This window comes from Ambystoma mexicanum, chromosome 14 (genome assembly GCF_040938575.1).
Source record: "Ambystoma mexicanum isolate Mex_15411 chromosome 14, UKY_AmexF1_1, whole genome shotgun sequence".
NCBI lineage: Eukaryota > Metazoa > Chordata > Amphibia > Caudata > Ambystomatidae > Ambystoma > Ambystoma mexicanum.
Genome location: NC_090940.1, coordinates 632,516,279 through 632,539,355, shown reverse-complemented (window position 1 = coordinate 632,539,355; position 23,077 = coordinate 632,516,279). Strand labels below are relative to the sequence as shown.

Sequence of the window (23,077 nt, the reverse complement as noted above, 5' to 3'; positions counted from 1 at the left end):
AGAAGGGCTCCCAAGCGGAGCTGGTCAGCAAACCTCCTTCTCTCCACCCAGACCTCACTTGGTGGTCTAGGGACTGCAACCTGCAGACGGGCAAGCCCGCAGGTCACCATCACTGCGGACTCCTCCCTGGAAGACTGGGTGGCCACTCTGGACAGCCACAGCGTCCATGGAGTTTGGACCCGGCAGAAGTCGCATATCAACTGGATGGAGCTCAGAGCCATCTGGCTAGCTCTCAGAGCTTTCCTTCCGCTCATTGAGGGCAAGACCGTCCTTATCCAGACCGACAACTCCACCAGCATGTACTATGTCAACAAGCAAGGGGGGTACCAGGTCCCCACCGCTGTGCAGGCTAGCGGTCAGCATGTGGGAATGGGCCCTTGAGAACAACATCTACCTCACGGCCGTCCACCTCCTAGGGGAGGCCAACTTGGAAGTGGACAGGCTCAGCAGACTGGGAGCTGACCGGTATGAATGCCAAGTGAACAACCAGGTGCTGCTGAAGGTCTTCAGCATATGGGGGCATCCTCAGGTGGATTTGGATTTTTTAAAAAGTAATCGATCTTATCAATTTGTTATTTCAATATATGATTTTATGAGTATTGGATTGCCTGTGGGAAAAAGATTATTGTGTAATTAACACTTCTATATTATTAGGCCAGTGTTATTACAACTTAGAATTTAATTCCATTGTTATACTTACTAGGTACATCATCTGTATTTGCGGGTGATTCCCACATTATTTGTACCAATTGTGTCTTCGTTATTATTATTTCTTTCCAACTTTTATGGGCGTTTCATCATTATGCAGTTTTTCCATTAACTTCAATTCCAGTCTTTTTCCCGTGCTAACAAAAAGCAAGATAATGGTGTGTTACAATCTCTTATTGCTTTCTAGTTTGATTACGTTAGTGGGACAGGTTAAGTGCTATTGTTATTGCTTACCTTGTTGGATCGCTTCTTTTTTCCCTTTTGGACGGAAAACCGCATGTCTATTTCAAGCCCGATATTCCAAAACTAATTTCAAAATGGCCGAATTTAAGCGGTGTCATTTATGCAGTCCCGCGTGATGACGTCATCGCGGGAATGCGTCCTCATCGCCATTTTGGATCGGGAGATGCTGTTATTACGACCTGAAAGGCTATAAGAGTTGGAACTTTCCATTGTTGTGTGCATATTGCATAAGTGTTTGTTTTGCAATATAGTTAGCTTCATTTGAAGCATAGCAATGTCCCAATTTCACAAGGATAGAGATTTTGGAAAAATTAGGGGTTGCAAAGGTGGCGTCATTTACGCTAATAATTCATTGTGTAATGGCGTCATCACGGGATTAGGTCCTGATAAGCCATTTTCGATTGGGATATATAAATCACTGGCCTAGTAAGAGCTATTGCTGCGAAATGAAGAGTTCTGAATTATTTCATCTAGTATGGTTTAAACTATACATTATTTTGTGCATATTGCATAAGTATTTTTTTAAAATTGAATTAACTTCAATCGAATTATTACTGTTATCACAATTACACAAAGACAAAATAGCTTTATTCTAATTATAGCAGTATCACAATTACACAAAGACCGAGATGTTTTAAAATTGAGAGTTGCAAAGATTCACATAATGTTCACAGAAGGGTTACTAGAGATTATAGAAAATGCCCCATTTCCGTGTCACAATTTAAACCAGTCTTCCAGCAGTCAAGATTGCAAATCCATATCGCTTCATGTTGGCGTAATAGTTTTTCTCTGTTTCCGCCTCTGGGCGGGATCTTCACTATTTCCAGCCCATAGTATTTTATTCCATATGTGCTAACATCAGGGGGTTCTGATTCAAAGTGCTTTCCCAGTGGGTATCTTGTATCTTTATTTTTGATTGTCCTTAAGTGCTCAGAAAATCAGATTTTTAGTGCTCTCACTGTACTCCCTAGATAAAGTTTGGAGCAAATGCATTCTATTGCATATACCACAAAATCTGAATTGCAATTTATGAAGTCATCAATCTTATGCCTTCTCCCATTGGGTAATATTATTTCCCTTTTTCCATTGTCTGAGTATATGCAGTAATTACAAGTTCCACATTTGAAGTTTCCTTTTAGCTTGTCCGTTGACCACAGTTTTCTTTTTCCTTTTTCTTGCTTTTTTGACAGAACATGTGAAGGACATAGAATTTGTTTCAGATTCTTTGCTTTGCTAAATGTGATGCAGGGATCTATGTACTTTACCAAGTCTGTGTCAAGCCTCAATATAGGGCAATGATTTTTTAGGATTTTTCTTAGTCATGTGGTCCGAGCTATACTATGTAATGAATCTTATATTTCCTTCCATTGCTTTTTTACTCTTTATTAGAGGTTTATTCTGTAATTCATTTCTTGTATGGGATTTGGTTTTGTTATAGGCCACCTTTAGTTGTTGTTTACCATATCCTCTTGGTCCAAATTTGGTTGTTGCGAAATCCACAAGTTTGGTCATTTACTTTTCCTGTGTGCAATTTCTTTTAATCCTCAGGAATTCTCCATAAAGTATATTTCGGATGATGTGTTGTGGATGATTACTATCTGCACTTAAGATGCTGTTGCCAGTTTTTGGTTTGATATACAGTGTGGATTGTATTTTATTGTCCTCTATACGTAGTTCCAAGTCTAGGAAATGAATTCACTTGGTATTCTCTTCCATTGTTAGCTTTACATTACATTCATTATTGTTGCGATATCTGTGATATTCATGTAAGAATGTTTGGCTTCCTTTCCAGATGACTAGGACGTCATCTATAAATCTTCCCCAACATACAATGCTGTTTTCTTTGGTGAAGGCCGGGTGTTGCCATGCATGTTATAGTTCAAAGTTTCCCATATACAGATTTGCATACGATGGGGCAGATTTTTCCACCATCACAGTCCCTTGGCATTGTTTGTAGATTGTGTTGTTTAATAGGAAGACATTATTGTTCAAGAATCTAGAATCATATTGAGATTTATCTTGCTTTTAAGAAGTAATTATCTGTTTCTATTCCTTTTAGATGTAGTATATGTGTATATAATGATGCATCATCAAAAGGTCACCAATCTATATTTTTCCTCCCATTCAATAAATTCCAACTGTTGTATGATATGTTTCGTGTCCTGTATATGAGGCTAGACTTGCTGCTAGGGGCTGTAGATGTTGGTCTATATAGGCTGATATTGGTTCGCTCACTGATCGTATTCCATTGATTATTGGTCTGCTTGATGGTATTTTATTGTATTTTTATGTATTTTGGGTAGGAAATAAATGGTTGCAAGGACTGGCTGTGTGGTCTTCATATAATCATACTCGTCATCCGTCAACAGTTCCTTTTCATGCCAGTGCATGCTCAAGATATTCCACTCATTTATTATATTCAGCAATGGGTTGTCCTTTAGCTTTTCATAGCATGTTCTATAATTTAGGTGAGTTCCTGCCATTTTGACGTAGTCTATTGTATTCAGGAGTACTATCTTCCCACCTTTATCCGCCTCGTTCACCGTTACTTCATCATTTAGGCTCAGTTCATAGATTGCTTTCCTTTCTTGCGCATTCAAATTATATTTGTTCCAGGTTGTTTTGTTTGCTGTGTATTTCCTTCTTAAATCCTATTGCACGGCCAGTACAAGGATATCTATCGCATTTTCTGCTGATGTGAGTAGTATACATTTTGATCTGGGTTTCCGTTTTGATTCTTCAATTTGTCCAGTGTCTAGATTGAAGTCTGATATGACTGTTTCCATTGTATGTACATACTGTGTTTCATTGATATTTAGTAAAGTTGCTGTTTGTTACGTATCAGAAATTGTTAATTCTGATGCTTGCGGGGTCTCAGTACCTGGTTATTTAGGTTTTGTTGATGTAGCAAAGAATGTTTTTAATTTAAGTAGTCTATTGAATTTAAATAAATCCCAATTTGTTTGGAAGAAATTTTACTGATTTGTTGGGCTAAAGGATAATCCTTTGTTCAATGCCGATGTGAGATCCTTAGATAACTCTATATTAGCTAGATTGAGTACTAGGCTCTCCTCTGTTGGAAGTGTTTGGATCTCGTTTGCATCCATGAGTTTGTATTTTCTTCTGCCTTTCCTGTTCTTTCTCTTGTTGCCCCTCTTTGTTGGCCACCATTTGTGTTTCGATTTTCTTGTTGCTGATTTCTCAATTGTTGTGCACTTTGATAAAGTGGGTATGTTCTTGATTGCCTGTGTTTTTGATATTCTTCTAAAAAAAGAGTAAGGTGTGGTTACTTCCACTGTTGTTTTTGCTGCCTGCTGTTAGTTTCTGAGGAACCAGCTAACAAGATGGGAAAAACGTGTAGAGCGAAGCAATCTAAGGAAGAGGGAAGAAACCAAAGAAGGAATCTGAAGTTGAAATTTTCATGTGATGAATGAATCTGACATGACCTACAATTATAATTTGGTTCTAAATAATTGAAGAGGGGAGGAATCCAATGCTGAAACTGTTTTGTGAGAGGAAGGAATTTGAAGTCTAAAGGTTCATTTGATGAATGAATTGGACATGATTTACAAATGTACTTTGGTTCTAAATAATTGAAAAACGTGAAAATAATATCATAAAAATACTTTTTTGGAGCGCACCAAAGGAGCACTTGTGTTTATTTTTCTTCTATAGAACGTGAAAGTTTTGCCATTGTGTGGTCTCTGAAGAAGTGTAGACCATACTTGTATGGATCTACTTTTGTGATTCAGACTGACCACCAACCCTTGAGATGGTTAATGCAGATGAAGGGGGAGAATCCAAAACTTTTGAGATGGTCAATCTCCCTCCAAGGATTTAATTTTACCGTAGAACACAAGTCGGGTTGTAATCACCAAAATGCTGATGGTCTCTCCAGAAAGTATAACCGACTGGATTAGGAGATTCATCCAGGGGTGGATTAAATCCTCCTGTCCCTTAGTCTGGGGGACGGGCGTGAGTGTTAGGGAGAATTCTGATTTCTGTGCTAATTCCCTTCAACCTTAGAGACCCCCAGCTCTTTTGCAGGACTTAGGACTTTTTTAATTTTAACCCTTGAGTGAGCCCTTTTTTTCACTTTCTCATGTGTTTTGACCTGATTTGGATTATGCGTTTCCTTTGTTTTGGGAGTCTGGCAAACTCCTTGGGCATCTATGCTTTGTATGCTGACACACAGGACCTTCAGTGCAGCGTCACAGAGAAATCCTTTAGATTTCTCATAAGGTTTAAATACATTTTCTTGTCTGAAATACTGTTCCCAAAAATAGTAAACTGAAATTGACTTTACTTATCTTTCTCTTTGTGGGTCCAGCACACACCATCTCCACTGGACCATCTTCCCTGACTGGCTGTGCTTCTTTGCTGCTGCAGGAACTGAGTGCCAGAGGTCGATAAATCCATAGTCGAGTGCAACATCTCCAATCTGGCCAGAAGCTCCAGGAGTCTCCTAAGAACCCTCCAGAAGCAGGACGACCAGAGCTCGAGTCTCCTCCGCAGGAGTGGAGGACTCAAGGAAGCCCAACCTGTATCCTAGATCTGCGGTGGTGCTGTTTATCGCGCGCTGAAACCACAAAGTGCTGCTGATCCGAAAAGAGGTTGTAGCTGCAGCCGACCTCCAAATTGCTGCCACAGGAGTCCTCCAGACGTCCTCCCTCTTGTCCCCCACGACTGAGGCTCAGGAACCCAGGATCTGCATCACTGCAACTACACAGAGGCCAGCTGGACCACTCTTCTTCTAACCAGAGGTACTGTTGAGACTTGGGGTACTTATCTCAGTGTCTTTAGCTTTGCTCTTCTCAGTTGAGGCTTGCAGTGGCTATTTCGAGGGGATTGGGTCCTCCGACATATTCCATATCTATGACAGGTAATGTCCACAGCTGTGGTGCTTCGGAAAATCTTTGACGTCTGCGTCCTGCGTCGATGCGCCGTCCCCGAGGACCTCCTCCGACGGCCGACGTCACCCGATGTGATAAGTAGGACGCACGACGCCCATAGCCTCAGTTCCGTTTTTTCCGCGAACGTGTTCGCTTCGTGAATCTCGGTACGCCTCGACTCGTTGGAGTTGCTGTTTTCTTTCTCGGTTCGTTGAACCTGTTCGGTTGGTGTGAGGACCTGTTTGTGGCAATGTCTTTTTCATCTTCGACCCCACGTCCGGGCTTCAAGAACTGTGGGGACTGTGGGTCCAAGATGTCGGTCACGGACTCGCACGACGCCTGCCTCTGGTGCCTCTGGGAGGCCCACGATACGGACGACTGTGTCGACTGCCAGTCGCTCACTGCGAAGGCCTTGCGAGAACACAAGAAGAAACTGTCGGTAGGTCGGGTGTCTAAGCCCGGGAAGTCGAGGTCTGCGGGTCTTTCGACCGATGACTCGAGGGGTGACTCCGCGTCGTCGGAAGTCCGGTGGGTCTCCTTCCAGGAGTCGGTCTCGCCACTCCTCCGCCTCTTCTAGGCATTCCAGGAAGCGCTGGCATAGGTCGCCTTCCCTGTCCTCTTCCGAGGACTCCGCCCGTCGGCAGGGCGCTTATCCCTCCATGCAAGCGACACTGGAGGAATGGGCTTCCTTCGGGAAGCAGATGCTAGCGATTCTGGAATCGCAGGGCACCGGTCCGTCTGCGCCTCCGAGTGGGGCCGGTCGGCACCGGTCGAGAGACACCGCCCGTACGCCTTTGGGCTCGGGTGGTCGGCACGGCTCGCGGGAGAGGTCCCGCTCGGACAAGGGTAGCCGTTCTCGCCATGCCCGTTCCAGGTCCCGGTCCTCAACGCGCTCGAGACCGCGTGATCCTGTGCCGTCTTCGAAGAAGACGTCGACGCCTGTGGCGCCGAGGTCGTCGACGATTTCTCTTGAGGTTCCGTCTTCGAGGGGGTCGTCGTCGGCACCCAGGTTGTCGAGAGACGAGCTTGGAGCTCCGGCTTCGAGGACTGTGTCGACGCCGCAGATGCTGGAGGCGTTGCAGCTGACGTCGACACCGATTCGCTCGACGTCGACGCCTTTTCTGTCGACGCCGGCGCCGACTCACTCGCCGCCCTCTATGCCTTTCGAGGCGGTGGTGTCGGAGGGGCCCCGTGGCACGGGGTTTGCCCCTAAAAAGGCTATGGCTAAGGTCCGGCACTGCTTTGGTGCGCAGAGGTCTTCCTCTCCCCGCCTGGATACATTTCAGAGGGTGATGAAGGCTCTGATGGCGGCCTGGTTCCGGTTACGGTTCTGGATGACCTTATCTCGGGCCATAGTCAGTTTGATGACCTGAGGCAGTCGCTGCATGATGCCAGTGGACTGGACACTTCTCCAGAGGTGGAGTTTTGTCGGCCAGAGTCTGGCACTCATGCCGATTCCTCATATCGGCGCCTTATGTCTCGGGTTACCGATTACTTGGGTTGGTCAGCTCCCCCAGGGGAGTTCGTTCAGGATGATCTCATGGACATCCTTGATCTCGGTCCACCCACTGACCCGGTTTTGCCTTTTCATATGGCTTTGTAGAGAAGGGTGGAGGCGGCTTGGACTGCTCCGGAGAGTCTCCTGGCAGTGGGCAAGTCTTTGTCGTGAAAATACTGTCCAGCCAGTAGCGACCCCTGCTACTTGTCAAGGCACCCCACCCCGGAGAGTTTGGTGGTGCAGGCGGCTACGGCCCCGGCTAAGCAGGCGTCGTGTCCTACCATCCCTCCGGATAGGGACGACAAATGTTTTGACGGCTGGGCGAAGAAAGTGTTTTCTTCTGGGGGTATGGCGCTTCAGGCGGCCAACTCCATATGTGCCTTGTCTCGTTTCACACACACTCTGTGGAACTGTGTTGCATTAGCGGCTGATCATATTCCCGAAGGGGACGAACGGGATGGTTTCCTTGCTATGGTTCAGGATGGCAAGGATGCCATGTGTGAGGCCGTTCAGTCGGGTTTGGATTTGGCGGATTGTGTCAGCCGGTCCATGGCGGCGAGCACCGTAATGCGCAGGTTTGCGTGGTTGAGGAAGTCTGGGTTTGCTCCTGATGTGCAGTCCCGCCTCCTCAACATGCCCTTTGACGGTGAACACCTTTTTGGCAGCAAGGCTGACGAGAGCCTTGAGAGGTTGCAGACCTCCAAAGCTGCAGCGAAGTCGTTGGGCGCTGCAGTTCGCCAACCTCCGCCTTTTCGTCCTAGGGGACAGCAATGGAGGGGAGGTTCCTTTCGCTATTACTCGTCCTTCAGTAAAGCGAGGGGAGCTAGCAGTCAAAGAGACCATCGTAAGAGTGCCAGAGGTGGAAACAAAGGTACACGAGGTGCCAAGGCCGCTCGGGCAGTTGCCTCTTTGCCCTCAGGCAACGCCGCAGCCGCTACCACTCAGTCATGAGGCCAGGTCCCATGGTTCGCCGGTTGGGGGAAGGCTGGCGCAGCATCTTGTAGAATGGCAAGCCATTACTTCGGATGTGTGGGTTCTGGAGATCATAACCCACGGCTACTGTCTTCCTTTTCGGCAGAGGCCTCACGACAATCCACCAGGGAACCTCTCTTTGAAGAGTCTGGATCCGCTCCTTGCGCAGGAAATGCAAGCCCTGCTGGAGAAAGGCACCATAAAACTGGTGCCTGTAGCGGAGAGGAACAAGGCATGGTATCCCCCTTATTTTTTTATTTCAAAGAAAGACGGGGGATTGAGACCCATCATGGGCTTGCGTGGTTTGAACAAACTCCTCAGGAAGGACAAGTTCAGGATGGTGACTCTTTCTCAAGTCCTCCAGGCCCTTCAACTTCAGGACTGGTTGGTGTCTCTCGACCTCAAGGATGCTTACTTCGATGTGCCGATCCATCCCAAGCACAAGAAGTACCTGAGGTTCGCGGTTGGCGACTCGCACTTTCAGTTTCGGGCCCTGCCGTTCGGATTGACCTCCGCCCGAGGGTTTTCACCAAGCTAATGGTGGTGGTGGCAGCGCATCTCAGGAAAGGGGGATTCACGTCTACCCCTACCTGGACGATTGGTTGATCAGGGGGAGCTCTCCCGAGCAAGTCCTGGATCATCTGTCCGTCACCTGCCACTCCCTTCACAGGCTGGGCTTCTCCCTCAATTTAAAGAAGTCCCATTTGACACCAATGCAGCGGCTCCAGTACATCGGAGCAGTGCTCGACACGTCCCTGGGGCAGTGTTTTCTTCCTCAGGTGAGGGCTCTTCAAATTCAGCAGATGGTGCACAAGTTTCAGTTTGCCCAGACTCTCTCAGCGTCCGAGTTCTTGAGACTGCTCGGCCTCATGGCATCCTGCATTCTTCTGGTGCCAGAGGCTTGTCTGCGGATGAGATCTTTGCAGTGGGCACTCAAGCTCCAGTGGTCTCAGTCCTCCGGCAGGCTGTCGGACCCTGTTCAGGTGCCGCCCTAGGTAGCCCGGGACCTTCTGTGGTGGGCCGTCGAGGGCAATCTGATGAAGGGTGCCGCATTTTGGCTGCCCTGGCCGGAGGTGACTATCGTGACGGACGCATCCCTCACGGTATGGGGAGCTCATGCCAACGAGCTGACAGTCAGCGGTCGTTGGTCTCCGTCTGAGTCCAGACTCCATATCAATCTGTTGGAGCTGAGGGCCTGCCCTGAAGGCTTTTCTGCCGACTGTGCGCAAGAAGAGTGTCCTGATTCTGACGGACAACACGGTGGCCATGCACTACCTCAACAAAAAGGGGGGGCGGGGTCACTTCTGCTGTGGAGGGAGGCAATGCAGCCCGAGTTCTGGGCCATCCAGCAGGAAGTTTCGATCTCGGCAGTTCATCTGGCCGGAGATGACAACGAGATGGCGGATGCTCTGAGCAGGCAGAGCACAATCTCTCACGAGTGGGAGCTGGCTCAGGAGATTCTCTTGGAGATCTTCGCCTTTTGGGGGACCCCTCAAGTGGATCTCTTCGCCTCCAGTGTCAACCGGAAGTGCGAAAGGTTTTGCTCGCGGGAATTTCCTCCAAAGGGAACCTTAGGAGACGCGTTCGTGGTGGAGTGGTCATTCCCACTGCTGTACGCGTTTCCTCCAGTCCCCGTCATCCCACAAGTGTTGCAGAGGTTACGGAGGTTCGGTTCCCGGATGATCCTCATTGCTCCGGCGTGGGCCCGGAGGACGTGGTACCCGGACCTTCTAGACTTGTCCATCTGCCCTCCACGTCGTCTTCCCTACCGAGACGATCTGCTCTCATGGGAGGGGGGGGGGGGGTCAGGTTCTCCATCCAGAGGTCAGATCCCTCAATCTTCACGCTTGGCTTCTGAAATGTTGAGGTATAAGGATTGGGACCTCCCTGAAGACGTGATGGAGGTGTTGCTCTTGGCCAGGCGGCCGGCAACAAAGTCTCTGTACCGTTGCCGTTGGAGAAAGTTCTGCGACTGGTGCAGAGTTCAGAATGTGGATCCTTTTGAATGCGACATTCCCATGGTTTTGTCTTTTTTGCTTTCTTTGGCCCACAGGGGCTTGCAAGTGGGGACCATTAAAGGTTACCTGGCGGCGCTGTCCATATTTAAGCGCTCGTCTGAAGAGTGTTCATATTTTAAGATTCCTTTAATTTCGCAGTTTTTGAAAGGGCTCACCAATGTGTTCCCTCCGTCACCTTTTTTGGTGCCAGGTTGGGATTTGAACCTTGTTCTTAAGTTTCTTATGGGTGCTCCGTTTGAGCCTTTACATTCTTGCCCTTTGAGGCTGTTGACTCAAACTGTGTTATTAGTTGTGGTTACATCCGCTTGCAGAGTGAGTGAGTTACAGGCACTTTCAGTTAAGCCACCCTTCACTGTGTTTCACAAGGGCAGGGTTGTCCTTGGAGTTCGTCCTTCTTTTCTTTCGAAGGTGGTTTCGGAATTTCATTTGAGCCAGAAGGTTGTTCTTCCGGCGTTCTATCCTCCTCCACATCCTGGTAAGGAAGAGGAGAGGCTCCATAGGCTTGATCCTAGGAGAGCGTTGAGCTTTTATATCTCGCACATGTCCCGGGTCAGAGTGGACGATCAACTTTTCATTGGTTACGTTGGAAAGCGTTTGGGACAAGCTGTGACGAAACAGACTTTGTCTCGTTGGATTATTTTAGCTATCTCCGAGTGTTACCGCTTGGCGGGTAAGGACCCTCCGGCTGGCTTGCGGGCCCATTCTACCAGAGGCGTGGCTGCGTTTACTGCCCTGCAGAGGGGAGTTCCTATTCGTCACATCTGTGATGCGGCCACCTGGGCTTCAATACATACTTTTGTATGTCACTATTCCCTCGATTCCATCAGAGGGCAAGATCTGGCCTTTGGCATGGCTGTTCTCTATTCCGCAATTTGATTGGGCATGCTAAATTTGTATTCTAAATTCTTTCCCACCTCCTTGCTTGGTACTGCTTTCGGAGTCTGTCATAGATATGGAATACGTCGGAGGACCCAATCCCCTCGAAGAACAAGTTACTTTCTTACCTGGGATGGTCCGACGACGTATTCCATATCGCTCCCTCCCTGCCTTCCCCGCTGCAGAATTTCTTTTGCGATTGCAGCTTGCGTTCAGCAAGGCCTTGTGTGTCTGACTGGCAGAAAACTGGTGGCACACGTTCTGGGAAAAAACTATAACTGAGGCTATGGGCGTCGTGCGTCCTACTTATCACATCGGGTGACGTCGGCTGTCGGAGGAGGTCCTCTGGGACGGCGCATCGACGTCATTGATGCAGGATGCAGACGCCAAAGATTTTCCGAAGCAGCACAGCTGTGGACATTACCTGTCATAGATATGGAATACGTCATCGGACCATCCCATCGAAAGAACGTTACCAGGTAAGAAAGTAACTTGTTCTGTTGGAGTTGATTTCAGCTCTGCTCTCCACAAGTGTTACAGCTTGTGACACTACAGTGATTTTCTACAAAAACTCTCTTTGTGCACAACTTTTATTAACTATGAAGTGCCTCAGCTCTATAGACAGTGCACCATTAGACTTTGGCTGTCCTAGCTCCCTGCAGACTCTTCTAATCCATTGCCTAGAGGTGATAACTTAGTTTTAAACTATTATTGCTGGGAAAGGTTTTTGTCTAGACTTCACTGGAAGATGCATGTGTACTCACATGCCCTGAGCATCTGGCTAACCTTTTTCCTTCATTTAACCTTTCCTTTCTGCAAAACCTCAGAATCTGCAAAGTATAAATAGTGATATATAAATGTCATTACTGTCCTTGTGAATGAAGTCACTGCCAGTTGTAGGAAGTGTGTAAAAAGCATCTCTAAAGAGTATTGTCATGACCACTGGCCCCAAGGTGTCAGACCTAGCCCAACATCCTTGGAAGCAGGGTCATGATCCTCATTCCAGGCACCAGCCGGCCCCCGTAGGGGCCTTTTGGACCTTGTCGTGGCGCCAGGCTCATGCTCATAAAGGGACCCAGTCCCGGCACTGGAAGCGCCGGGCTCATATAAAAGGGATTGGTGCTTGGGTGGACTTACCTGCTGCAGACCATGCTGCCTTCCTACCTGCAGGATGAACTCTTCATCCAATCCTGCTGGGACTACTTTAACTGCTGGGTGGGGCCAGCACCACTCCCAAGAACCACATATTGGAACTCTTTTCTTACCTCTCGAGGCTGTGGAAGAAGACGCCTAAGCACTACTGAAGGCTATTTAAACCACACCCGATTGGTTTCACGTGCTTCGCGTTATTCTGCAATAGCAGCAGGACGCTCACCGTGTCGGCTCCAGCTGATCTTCTTCTTCTGCACCTGAAAACAGGACAATCTTCAACTTACCTTCCTGAAATCCAGCTCCAGCCTTCCGTGACATCTGAAAAGGAAAACGAGAACATTAGAGTAGCACGAGAAAATACCAGAGCTGCTCTTACCACCCGTCGGCGCCTTCCAAGGCCCCGTGCCGCGATTCTTCGTTCTCCAGCCATCTGCAACAACAAAGAATACAGGTTAGCGATAACTCCATGATATCTGCTTACCTGTGCCACGGTCTCCGCGAGCTCCGTTCTGCGCCATTTGTCCGCACCTGTAAAATACAAGAAGGACATTATTAGAGCTCAGGACTCCATTTCTACTCACGTGCCTCAAGTGGTCCTCCGGCACGATCCTTCGGCATCAGTCTTCATCGCCGGTTGCACCGCGACCTGAAGAAAAGGGGAAAAAGACATTTAAAAGTGCATTTAACTTCAGATGAACCTTTTGCTTGCCTGCAAAAAACTCCAGACTTTTCCACTTACCGGATCAACATACCGGACCTGCAAAGAGGCAAGATTCTGAAAGGACAATAAAAGACTCGAATAAGGCACTTACCGTTCGTGCTGCTAACGACGGTCTTGCCTTCTGGACTCTACCTCCGCAATAAAAGGCTGAACTATCGTCCAGTGAAGTAACTGGCTACATCGCCCCTGCACAGACGCAGGATGGAGAGCGCCGCATTTACTTACCTAAGGTGAGCACGTGCGGCCTAGGGGAGTCGTAGGAGTGTCAGGAAGGGGAAAGGGCCGAAACCCCGTCAGGTAGACGTTAACCCCTGTTTCCTCTCTGCCCGCAGACATCTCACTCTCCGGATTAAGATCACAGTAAGGAGGGGGCCCTTCCAGGGTGGTGCCAAAGACCTGCGAGTGACTCTGGAAGGTTCGGAGAACGCCCAGACCAGACCCGCGCCTCCGAGGGATTCAGGTGAGCGTTACAAGTATCTACTAGCTTTGTGCTGATTCTGGAAAAGTATTTTAAAGTATATTATATTGCCCTTCCTAAAGAACACTTATTTAAAAACTGAGGTTAACTAAATAAATAATTATAACTGAAACCTTGGTTATAAGTGTTACTTGGCTACATGTATTTGTGAATTGTATTGCTACAGCTCACATTAACCCCTCTTGGGATAAGCCTGGCTGCACCAACAAGTGTAGTACAGGCCTATACCAAAAGGTGGGTTACCAAATACCAAGAGGACAAGTGTTGTGTAGTCTCCCACAGGGACACTACATCAATTCTTGCCTAAAACCCCTCAACTTAAGTATGCAAAATATACCAAAAACCCTACTGCGTCAAATAATTGTCCACATTGGGCCAATACGGATAAGTACGTATTATCTCACTTTTATTGGGATACTGTACAATTCCAATAACTCACGTGTTTGCTAAAAATGTTCTAACAAATTTGCACTTTAGACTAGCATTACTTGAACACATTTCCACCTTGACCTATCTAACACGTGTTTAGCAAAGAGTTCATAATAGCTTCCTTGTGAACTCTGGTGAGCTTCTTCTGGGCTGCATTTATTTTGTATGGTAGAAATCGTAATAGTAACAAGTAGATGGCTTGTGTCAATCCTTAATACCCATATCAAAACATATGCCCAAACTTCTTTTTCCATTGTTGCACTCTGTTACTCGTTTCTTCTCTGTAACCATCTCCAGAGTCTGCTCTCTTCATAATTATTCTGATAGTTCATCTCTTCATAATCTTCTAGTGTTTTTCATAAATTCCTTCTTCCTTCAATCGAAGGACGCGTGCTGTGATAAGTACATGGTTTAAAGATCGTGTTCCTTGCCTGCCCAAACCGTGAGGATGGCATCAATGTAGCACCACCATTTATTAACAGAACATGTCTGATATTTGTAGATATAACATTCTTCTAAGACTCCCATGAAAAAGGGGAGCATTTCGACCCCATTGCTACTCCGGAAAGTTGTCGATAAATGTCCCCATTAAATAAAAAATGGTTGTTTTTCATGATCAGATTTGTTAGATCCACTCACATTATTTTTTCGCAAAAATATGTTGCTGAATTTTTGCTATGATAATATTCTATCGCATCAATTGGTACTTCATGTTGAAATGACGTTTATAACGCTACCACATCCAGCGTCACTAACCAAAAGCTCTGTTTCCATGCCACATCCCTTAATAGTTGTATTATATGCGTGCTGTCTCTGATGTAGGACATTCAATTCTTCGCAATTGGATTGAAGAAACGGTCTAAAAATTCAGAGACAATTTTTCAAATGGTTTATGTACCTGTTAAGGGGTTTTGTCCACCTTGGATGAACAGGGTTACGCCCCTAAGGATTAGCATGAACTACCACAAGATTTGGTTGCTGTGGACGAGCAGCAAGGCTTAGTCTAGGAGGGACAGATATTGTAGTAAGGCACACAGAACCCAAAGCATACACTTAGTTCAAGGAAAGTCTTACTCACTTGAAGTTCTTTAAAACAAAATCTGTATTTATATGCACTAAGGCTTGTAGCATTCAAGTACGTTAAGTACTATCACACAATAATATGATAGGGGAACAATTTTAATATTCACAGAGTTAGATACTTGAGAATAGCAATAATGGTAACGAATCACATAATCAAACCTCCTGAAACATATATGCAGACTTATAGAAACGTTGATAACTTTAGATAACTTCAGATTAGCCTATTTTAGAAAGTCCAACCCTGTCTTAGGTGAGTCTCACAAAGTCATAGGGGGCATTGGGGGACCAGTGACCAAGGGCTGAGGAAGACAAGGCAATAAAGCAGAGTCCGGGATCAAAGGAGGATGGTCCAGCAGAAACTATTCAAGTTGGCAGGTTGGTAACAGGTTTCCTTGGGCAAGTAAGTAGCAGGTTCCCTTGCTGGGTTGCCCCACAGACAAGTGTTCTAAGGCAAGGTAGAGCACAATGGCTTGTACACCCCAATGTAGCTCAAGGTAGGCCCTGAGGGGATGTGGGGGGGTGGGGGGGAGATGCAGCTATCTGCAGCCTCCAGAAGCACAGGTTCAGCCAAGCAATGCTCTGGGTAGTTACTAGGAGCAGGGCAGTACCTTTAAGTAAAGAAGCTGATGTCCTGTCAGGCTACTTACCTTGAACATGGCCTTCCTGGGGCAATCGCGTCAGCAAGATGTGTAAGTGAGCATCATCTTTATCCTGTAAGACACCTTTCGTACGGTTCTTTAAGACAAAGGTCTCACTCAAGGTGCGGCCTGCATTCCTGCCTTAGGTTGTCTCTGAATTCCACTTGTCCCAGAGCATCGATTTACCACTGTTTTACCCCTCTCCCTATCTTTCCAAAGATGAGGAGAGCCTGCACAGGTTGGACCCTGAGCTTTTATGTGTTAAGGATGGTGGAGTTCATACACAGCAACCAACTCTTTGTGGCTTTCTCTCTGTAAAGCAAGGGGTTAGCTGCGTTAAAACAGACAATCTCTCTGTCGATAACTTTTGGCATTGCAGTGTTACGCGAGAGTTCTACCACCAGACATCAGGGCGCGTTCCACCAGGGGCATGGCACCTTCATCCTTTGTATCCATCTTTGAGGAAGAAGAAAGTGATAGCATTATACCCTTCGGGGATGAGCGTTTTGGAACACCCAATGTCCCAGAAAGAATTAATCTCTGATGAATCTCGTCTAGAGTTCCTAGATCAGGGGTCCCCAACCTGTAGCTCGCGAGCATTCACGTTGCTCGCCAGCTCTTCAACAAGGGCCTGGATTGCGCATGTGTCTGAAAGATATACTGCGCAGGCGTGAACCACGGGTCAAACGTGCTGCCCCATTTCAAGTTTCACCGCCATTTTCACTTGAAAGGACAGTGGAGCTGCTCATAAATTAACGTACAGCTGTCATTCCTGTGCGGCAGTAACCAGCCCTATCTCTCAGCATATTTATCTGTATTGGGACTGCTGTCAGTGTTGGCATCTTGCTAAGTGACTTCTATACAGCAAGGTCAGGTAGGTCGAGTGTTTAATGATTTAATTTTTTTTAACATGTGTTTGTTTATTCAGAGTGAAAGAGTGTGCGAGCAAGTGACTGCCAGTGTCCATGTTTACAACATTATGTGAGTGATCAGTTGTGATTGAACAAGTGTTAGAGTGTTAGTTGAAAGTGTGACAAGTGTGTGCTCAAGTTTCAAGAGAAGGCACAGTTGTGTACGTACATGCAGGCAAGAGAAATAAACAGTGTGAAAAAAGTGCAAGAATTGCACGGCTGCCTTTATAAATCCCAGTGTTCCCCCTTCAGTTTTCATTGCTAACACAAATTGATCGTACAAGCCTTTCCCCAGTCATAACAGTCAGGAAATTTGACAAACCAATGTTGCTACAGGTGAAAAGTATAATAAAAGGAAATAGCAAACATTGTAAGGCTACATGTACATTTGTACACGACACTTCAATTTGTATGATACAGCCGACAGGTTTCCTTTCTTTTGTTGTTCTCTTGCCACTAAAGATCTTTTTTAGTAGCTCATACAAACAGCATTGGTTAATTATTCAGCACTTCATGGCATAATGTGCATAGCCTGGTGTCCAAAATGTATAAGGGCAAATAATGCTGCACAAACTGCCCCGAGGCAATTAATCTCATGATCATCATGCAGTGGGTAGAAATATTATTATAATAATAATTTAGCATTTATATAGCGCTGCTAACCCTCGGGTATCTGAGCGCTGCTTATTACCACCCACGGTGTGTGGTGCTCATTTATTGACCTTGGAAGGATGAAAGGCTGAGTTGGCCCCGCCGGGATTCGAACCTGCGTTAGCAGATGCTGCACAGATGTCAAAGCGAGCGCTCTACTCGCTGTGCTAATGGACCGGCTGCACTAATACATTATGCATTAATACAGATGCAGGCATCCAGTGACAGGAGCTGTAGTGTGCTAGGATGTTACCTCTCATTCCACTATTGTCTTATCGTCTTTCATGGGATGAATGTTTAAAATATCGGCTTATGTTGCTTTGCAGAGAGGGCAGAGGGTTGTGTAAGGGGATTGGGATAGAACTGGATGTATGGATCTAAACAGAATGGACACCGACTGATTTTACCATGTTCCTTGGGATTGAGATATAAGTTGCAGGCAGCATCAGGGATTCTGCTATGCAGTAGGCATGCTGGGTGTAGACGAGAGGGATGCAAGAGGACATAGGGGAGAGAAGGATTCAGTAAAGAGTATACAATGGAGAAAAAGGGGTGCAACAGACGCACAAGGAGTATGCATAAGAAAAGGATGCAGAGGAGAGCACTGGAACACAGGTGAGGGGTAGGACATGATGCAGAAGGGAGGGTTACAGAAGGGAAGAATCTTTATAATGGAGAGAGGGATAATGCAAAGAGACAGTATTGTGCAGAGAAGAGTGGTGCAGGAGAGAAGGCACAAGAATACTCTCTGAGGGGTGTAGTAGGGGTAGCAGGAGTGCACAGAAGTAATACAGGTGCAGGACAGCTAGGTGCACAGGCAGATTGGTGGAGGGAGAAAAGGGAGATGTGAAACAAGGGTGAATGATGGAAACTACACAAGAGTGCTGAAGGCAAACATACTACTAAACAGGGACTGTTCTAGGGTTTACATGGCCTTGTGAGGCAAAAGAGGTGCGAGCCCTTAATTTGAGTAACTGTTGACATCACAGAAATTGGCTTCAGAGAGAGTGACATGAGTGATACTTGGAATAGTCAGGGGAAGTTACTTTATAAGAAATTGCTCTGAGTAAACCAAAAACCAAATCCAATGATGTGCAATGTATGAACAGCCACTATTATTATTATTATTACTAATAATAAAAATAATGGAGCAATATCATGACTGATGCTTCCGTTGAGTAGCAGACAGTTTGAATGTAGTCACTTCTAGTGACTTCTACTGTTGGCAGCTAATGCACAGAGAGATAAAAAGATCTGTGCAGGATCACACATTTTAGTTAAGTGGTGAAGCTGGGATTTAAAAGTTCCTTTTTTCATTTTCAGCATAAAGATAACCTAGAGATCAAAAAACCAAAAAAGAATCAGTGTGTGGTAATTGTAGTAAAGTATCAGACACATTTTTAGAGTCAGTTATATTTTGCCAGCAATATAATAAAACAGTTTGCCGAACTTTCACTACACAAGGCCTATTTATTTATCGTCAGATCAAGATACTAAGCTGGTCCATGGGCGTAATTTTAGGGGGGGGACAGGGGTGTTTGTCCCCCCCAACTTTCATGACACACCATTTTGTCCCCATTCATTTGGCTGGGGCACCTTTTCTACAGATGCCATGTCCCCCCCAACTTTTTCAGCAAAGTTACTCCACTGAGCTGGTCTGAGATTTATGCTTGTTTCACAGAATTATTATTGTTGCCATGTCGGATTCAGGTATTGGGGCAGTAGTGTTAAGGTGTCTTTTGAGGTTGATCGTTATGTACTTCGGGTGACAAGTGTCTTGATATTAGTGCCATTTTTACGCCATACATTGCGTGATGGAGTGCATTCTTATGCCATGTTTTAGCATTTCTACAATTAGCTACAGCAGAGCTGGCACTTGAGAATCTGCGCATTTAATGCTCTGTGATTTCCCTGGAGGCAAAAGCCAATTTGTATATTGCAGTGAGAACTGCATACTAGGAGTAGCCCTTTGTCCCCTGGCACTAAAACCTGCCTCTGCTACTGGTGATTGTTCTCACTGCGAGCTCAAGGGAAAATGCATGTGTCCCATCCGACCTAGCAGCCCCACGCCAGTGGACCAAGGCCTGGTCATGCAAACCAAAGTGGGGCACTGCAAATTCTCCCTGTCTCACTAAAACTTACTGGAAACACTATAAACTGAAAAAAGAAATGAACCCAAGTTCCAAGGACGTGGCATCCTTATAGCTGGGATCCGCTGCAATATTTTCCACTTTTCAATCTTTCCCAGAAACCCCAAACCCATACTGCCCCTTCAGCCTAGTGCACTCTGCAGCCTCAGGACCACTCTGATTTTACCTTGTCTGCTGTCTCTGCACCTCTGTGTACAGAGCTCCCCTGCCCCTCCATTCCAATGGAAGCACAGCTGACACTCTCTTAAAGAAGGGTATTGTGTACCCAGCATAGGCCGACTACGTCCACAGGCTGTCTAGTCACGGGGGGGGGGGGGGGGTACATGGCAGAAAGCACAGTCCCTGATTCAGAATAGGTCTCCCTGGTGACTGGCACCACTCTTATCACTCACCTGTTCTCCCAGATTACTTGCCTGTAGTAAGTCAGGCATACAAGTCACCCTGGTCCTTCACACACAGGGTGTTCCATGTTCCTGACAAACATGACATCATAGGACCTATTTAATACTGTGTCACCCAATTACCAAATCACTAGGAGCCCTGCTCATCACCCCACAAGCATGGACAGCTGGGACCATAATGACACATTGCATAAGACAACACTTTTCATGTGAACACAAAAAGATATCACTGGCAGAGAACGTAACCACCTCTCTTACAATTCTATTAAACAAAAAGGCTCTCACATTAGCAGATCCATTTCCCCATCTCTCTATCTATATATACACACACACACACTCACACTCACACTCTCACACACACTCTCTCCAAGTACCAGAATACAAAGAAAAAAAACAAGACTGGGTGGATTACACCCTGTTCACATAAAACAAGTTTAGGACTGTGTCCAGGACAGAAAAAGTATTCATATCACAGGCCAACATACCACATTCTGACACAATCCCCCTCACCCAACCCCCCCAGGGCGTGATCTTGCAACTCAAACACAATATTGTACTGGACACCGACTATGGAGGGTTTCTGAAGAAAAGCATGGATGTCGGACCCAACATTTTGATAACATGATAAAATTAGGTTAATTTGTAACCTAGGATCTCCACAGCCCATGACTAACCTATTGCAGTCCTCAGAAATCCTGGAGTGTCCTAGGGCACCTAAGCGTTCACCTAAGGATGGCCGAGGCAGTGCATGTGACATAGGACAGTCAAGGTTGGCACGTACCACCTTGGGCTCAGCTATTTACAACTCCCAACAGTTGTCAAGTGGGGTAATGAGCACCCAAAGAGGCCTAGGGAACCCATGGGTGTCACAAGCTCCCCTTGTGTGCTCAACAGCTTTCACCTGTATACCAGGGCAACAATAAGTGTTGATTGGCACCCAAACTCTCTGAAAGATAAAAGAATCAAACAACTATTTCATTGTTATTATTTTTTTATTTGTATGTGCTCCTTGAGTCGCTCAGGAACCATGCTGAAATATAACGCTACTCTGTAGTGTAGAATAATACCTTAGTGGTCTTGTCCAGCGCTTGTCTGCCACTATTGGGAGCCTCGATGCGCTTCATATGTCAGCACTGCTGAGAAGAAGGGAATGCACAAGAGTCAATCAGTAGGAAAACATCAGTGTTGCGATGGGATAGTGAGGGTGAGGAATGTGATAGGTGGGCGGTAGTAGTAACTAACAAGGCAAAATGTTTCATAAAAGATAGAGCCACATAAATAAGCAAGAGGGGCCATAGTACATTGTGGGGGGGGGTGGTGTGCAAAGAATGTAGTCGGTAACAATCAGTCTTTTTTTTCTTTTTCCAGTTATTTACACAGCTGAGGTGACTCAGAACTTCAACTTGTACTCTTGTCAGGTGTAGACTGGTGAAACAAAATGGCTTCTACCTATACCTCCCACCACTGACGAAATCAAGACCATATTCATATGCTTTTAGGGATGAATGGGAAGAACAATATTTCTTCACAAGTTTCAAAGGGAAGGCTATATGTTTAATTTGTCAAGCAAGTGTTTCAGTTGAGAAGAAATGCAATTTGGAAAGGCCAACAGTTCACAACCAACAGTAATCTTAGGCGAGCACGAGTTAAAGAGCTTAAAACTGCATTGAGCGCTCAGCAATCAATTTTTAAGAAAACAGTTTCTCATTCAAAAGCAGCAACTGTGGCATCATTGAAAGTGGCCCATATTCTTGCAAAAAAGAAGAAACCATTTGAAGATGGTGAAATATTAAAAGAAGCTATGCTTGCAACTGCTGATTCACTGTTCCAGGACTTTAAAAATTACTCTCAAATAATAGCTGTCATTAAAGATGTCCAACTCTCAGGAAACACAGTGGTTTGTAGAATTGAGGTAATGTCAGAAGATGTTGACCTTCAGTTTAGGAGTGATTTAGAAAAGTGTGATTTTATGAGTTTGCAGTTTGATGAATCAACTGATATAGAAGATACTGCCCAGCTATCTATTTTTATTAGAATGGTGTTTGAAGATAGCAGTGTGAAAGAAGGCATATTAGCAGTTCTTCCACTTATGGGGAAGACAAGAGGAGAAGACATTTATCAAGCTTTCAAAATGTTTATAAAAGACATCAATATCCCTCTTCAGAAACTTGTGGCAGTAACAACAGATGGTGCACCAGCTATGATAGTGCGGAATATTGGTTTTGTTGCTCTTTGCAGAAGAGATCCAGACTTTCCAGAATTCAGAAGTTATCACTGCATTATTCATCAACAGTCACTGTGTTCCAAGGTACTCAATTATCAGCATGTCATGACTGTCGTTTTAAAAATTGTCAATTCTATACGTGAAAGGTCATTGCAAAACCGACTTTTCAAATCACTTCTAGATGAAATGGATGCTCAACAGGGGAGTTGCTAGGTCTGGAAAAGACCCGGGGCTTAGCTGATGTCGGGACAGTTGGGACTGGGGGCTAACTAGTCTTTTGGCTGTAGCTCCTGAGATTCTATCCGGGGCTACAACCAAAAGATCAGGGGCTATAGCCCCCTTAGCCCACCCCCTAGCAACGCCCCTGATGCTCAATATGGTTTTCTACTCTTCCATACAGAGGTACGATGGCTTAGCAGGGGTAAAGTACTGCAAAGATTTCTGGATCTCCTACCTGAAATTATTGTGTTTTTAGAAGGAAGAGGGGAACAAGTTGAGCAACTCAGTAACCCTAAATGGTTATCTGATTTGGCTTTTCTTAATGATTTGACATCTAAACTGAATGCTCTCAACCTTGAACTCCAAGGGCAAGATAAAACAATAACAGAACTTATTGGGTCAGTTAATGCATTTAAAGTCAAACTGAATTTATGGATGACTCAAATGGAACAGGGTATCTTGACTCACTTTCCCAGTCTGGAAAAGTTAGTAAGGGAAAGTGTTGTTTATGACAAAGATATGTATGCTGAACATCTCGACCTGATCAGAAAAGACTTTGAGAAACGTTTTTCTGATTTCATGATCATTGAACTTGTGGCTACTTTTATAACCAGCCCATTCATGGAAACTGATGTCACTGACACTGCAGCTCAAATTTCAAATGCATTCAGATTAAACATCCCAGACCTTGAAATGGAAATTATTACTCTGCAAGCAGACTTGCATCGGAAAGCAAAATCATCACACACCGAAATTTGGGCCATGGTTCAAAAGTCCAAATACCCACTTCTGAAGCAATCCTCTCAGTGTTAG

The 23,077-nt window shown here is 45.7% G+C and overlaps 1 protein-coding gene across 1 annotated transcript; it reads left to right on the top strand.

Moving 5' to 3' along the window:
* Positions 1-361: 361 nt before the first annotated feature.
* On the top strand, positions 362-23,077 carry LOC138527229 (general transcription factor II-I repeat domain-containing protein 2-like). The gene is made up of 3 exons (XM_069638345.1): positions 362-551; positions 21,540-22,184; positions 22,521-23,077. Exons 1-3 carry the CDS (start codon positions 362-364, stop codon positions 23,075-23,077), a joined length of 1,392 nt encoding a protein of 463 aa, XP_069494446.1.

Coding starts and splice junctions, on each gene's coding strand:
- LOC138527229 (XM_069638345.1), top strand. CDS start 362: ATGTGGGAATGGGCCCTTGAGAACAACATCTACCTCACGGCCGTCCAC. Junction 552..21,539: donor GGATTTGGATTTTTTAAAAA/GTAATCGATCTT, acceptor ATTCAAAAGCAG/CAACTGTGGCATCATTGAAA. Junction 22,185..22,520: donor AAAAATTGTCAATTCTATAC/GTGAAAGGTCAT, acceptor TTGTGTTTTTAG/AAGGAAGAGGGGAACAAGTT.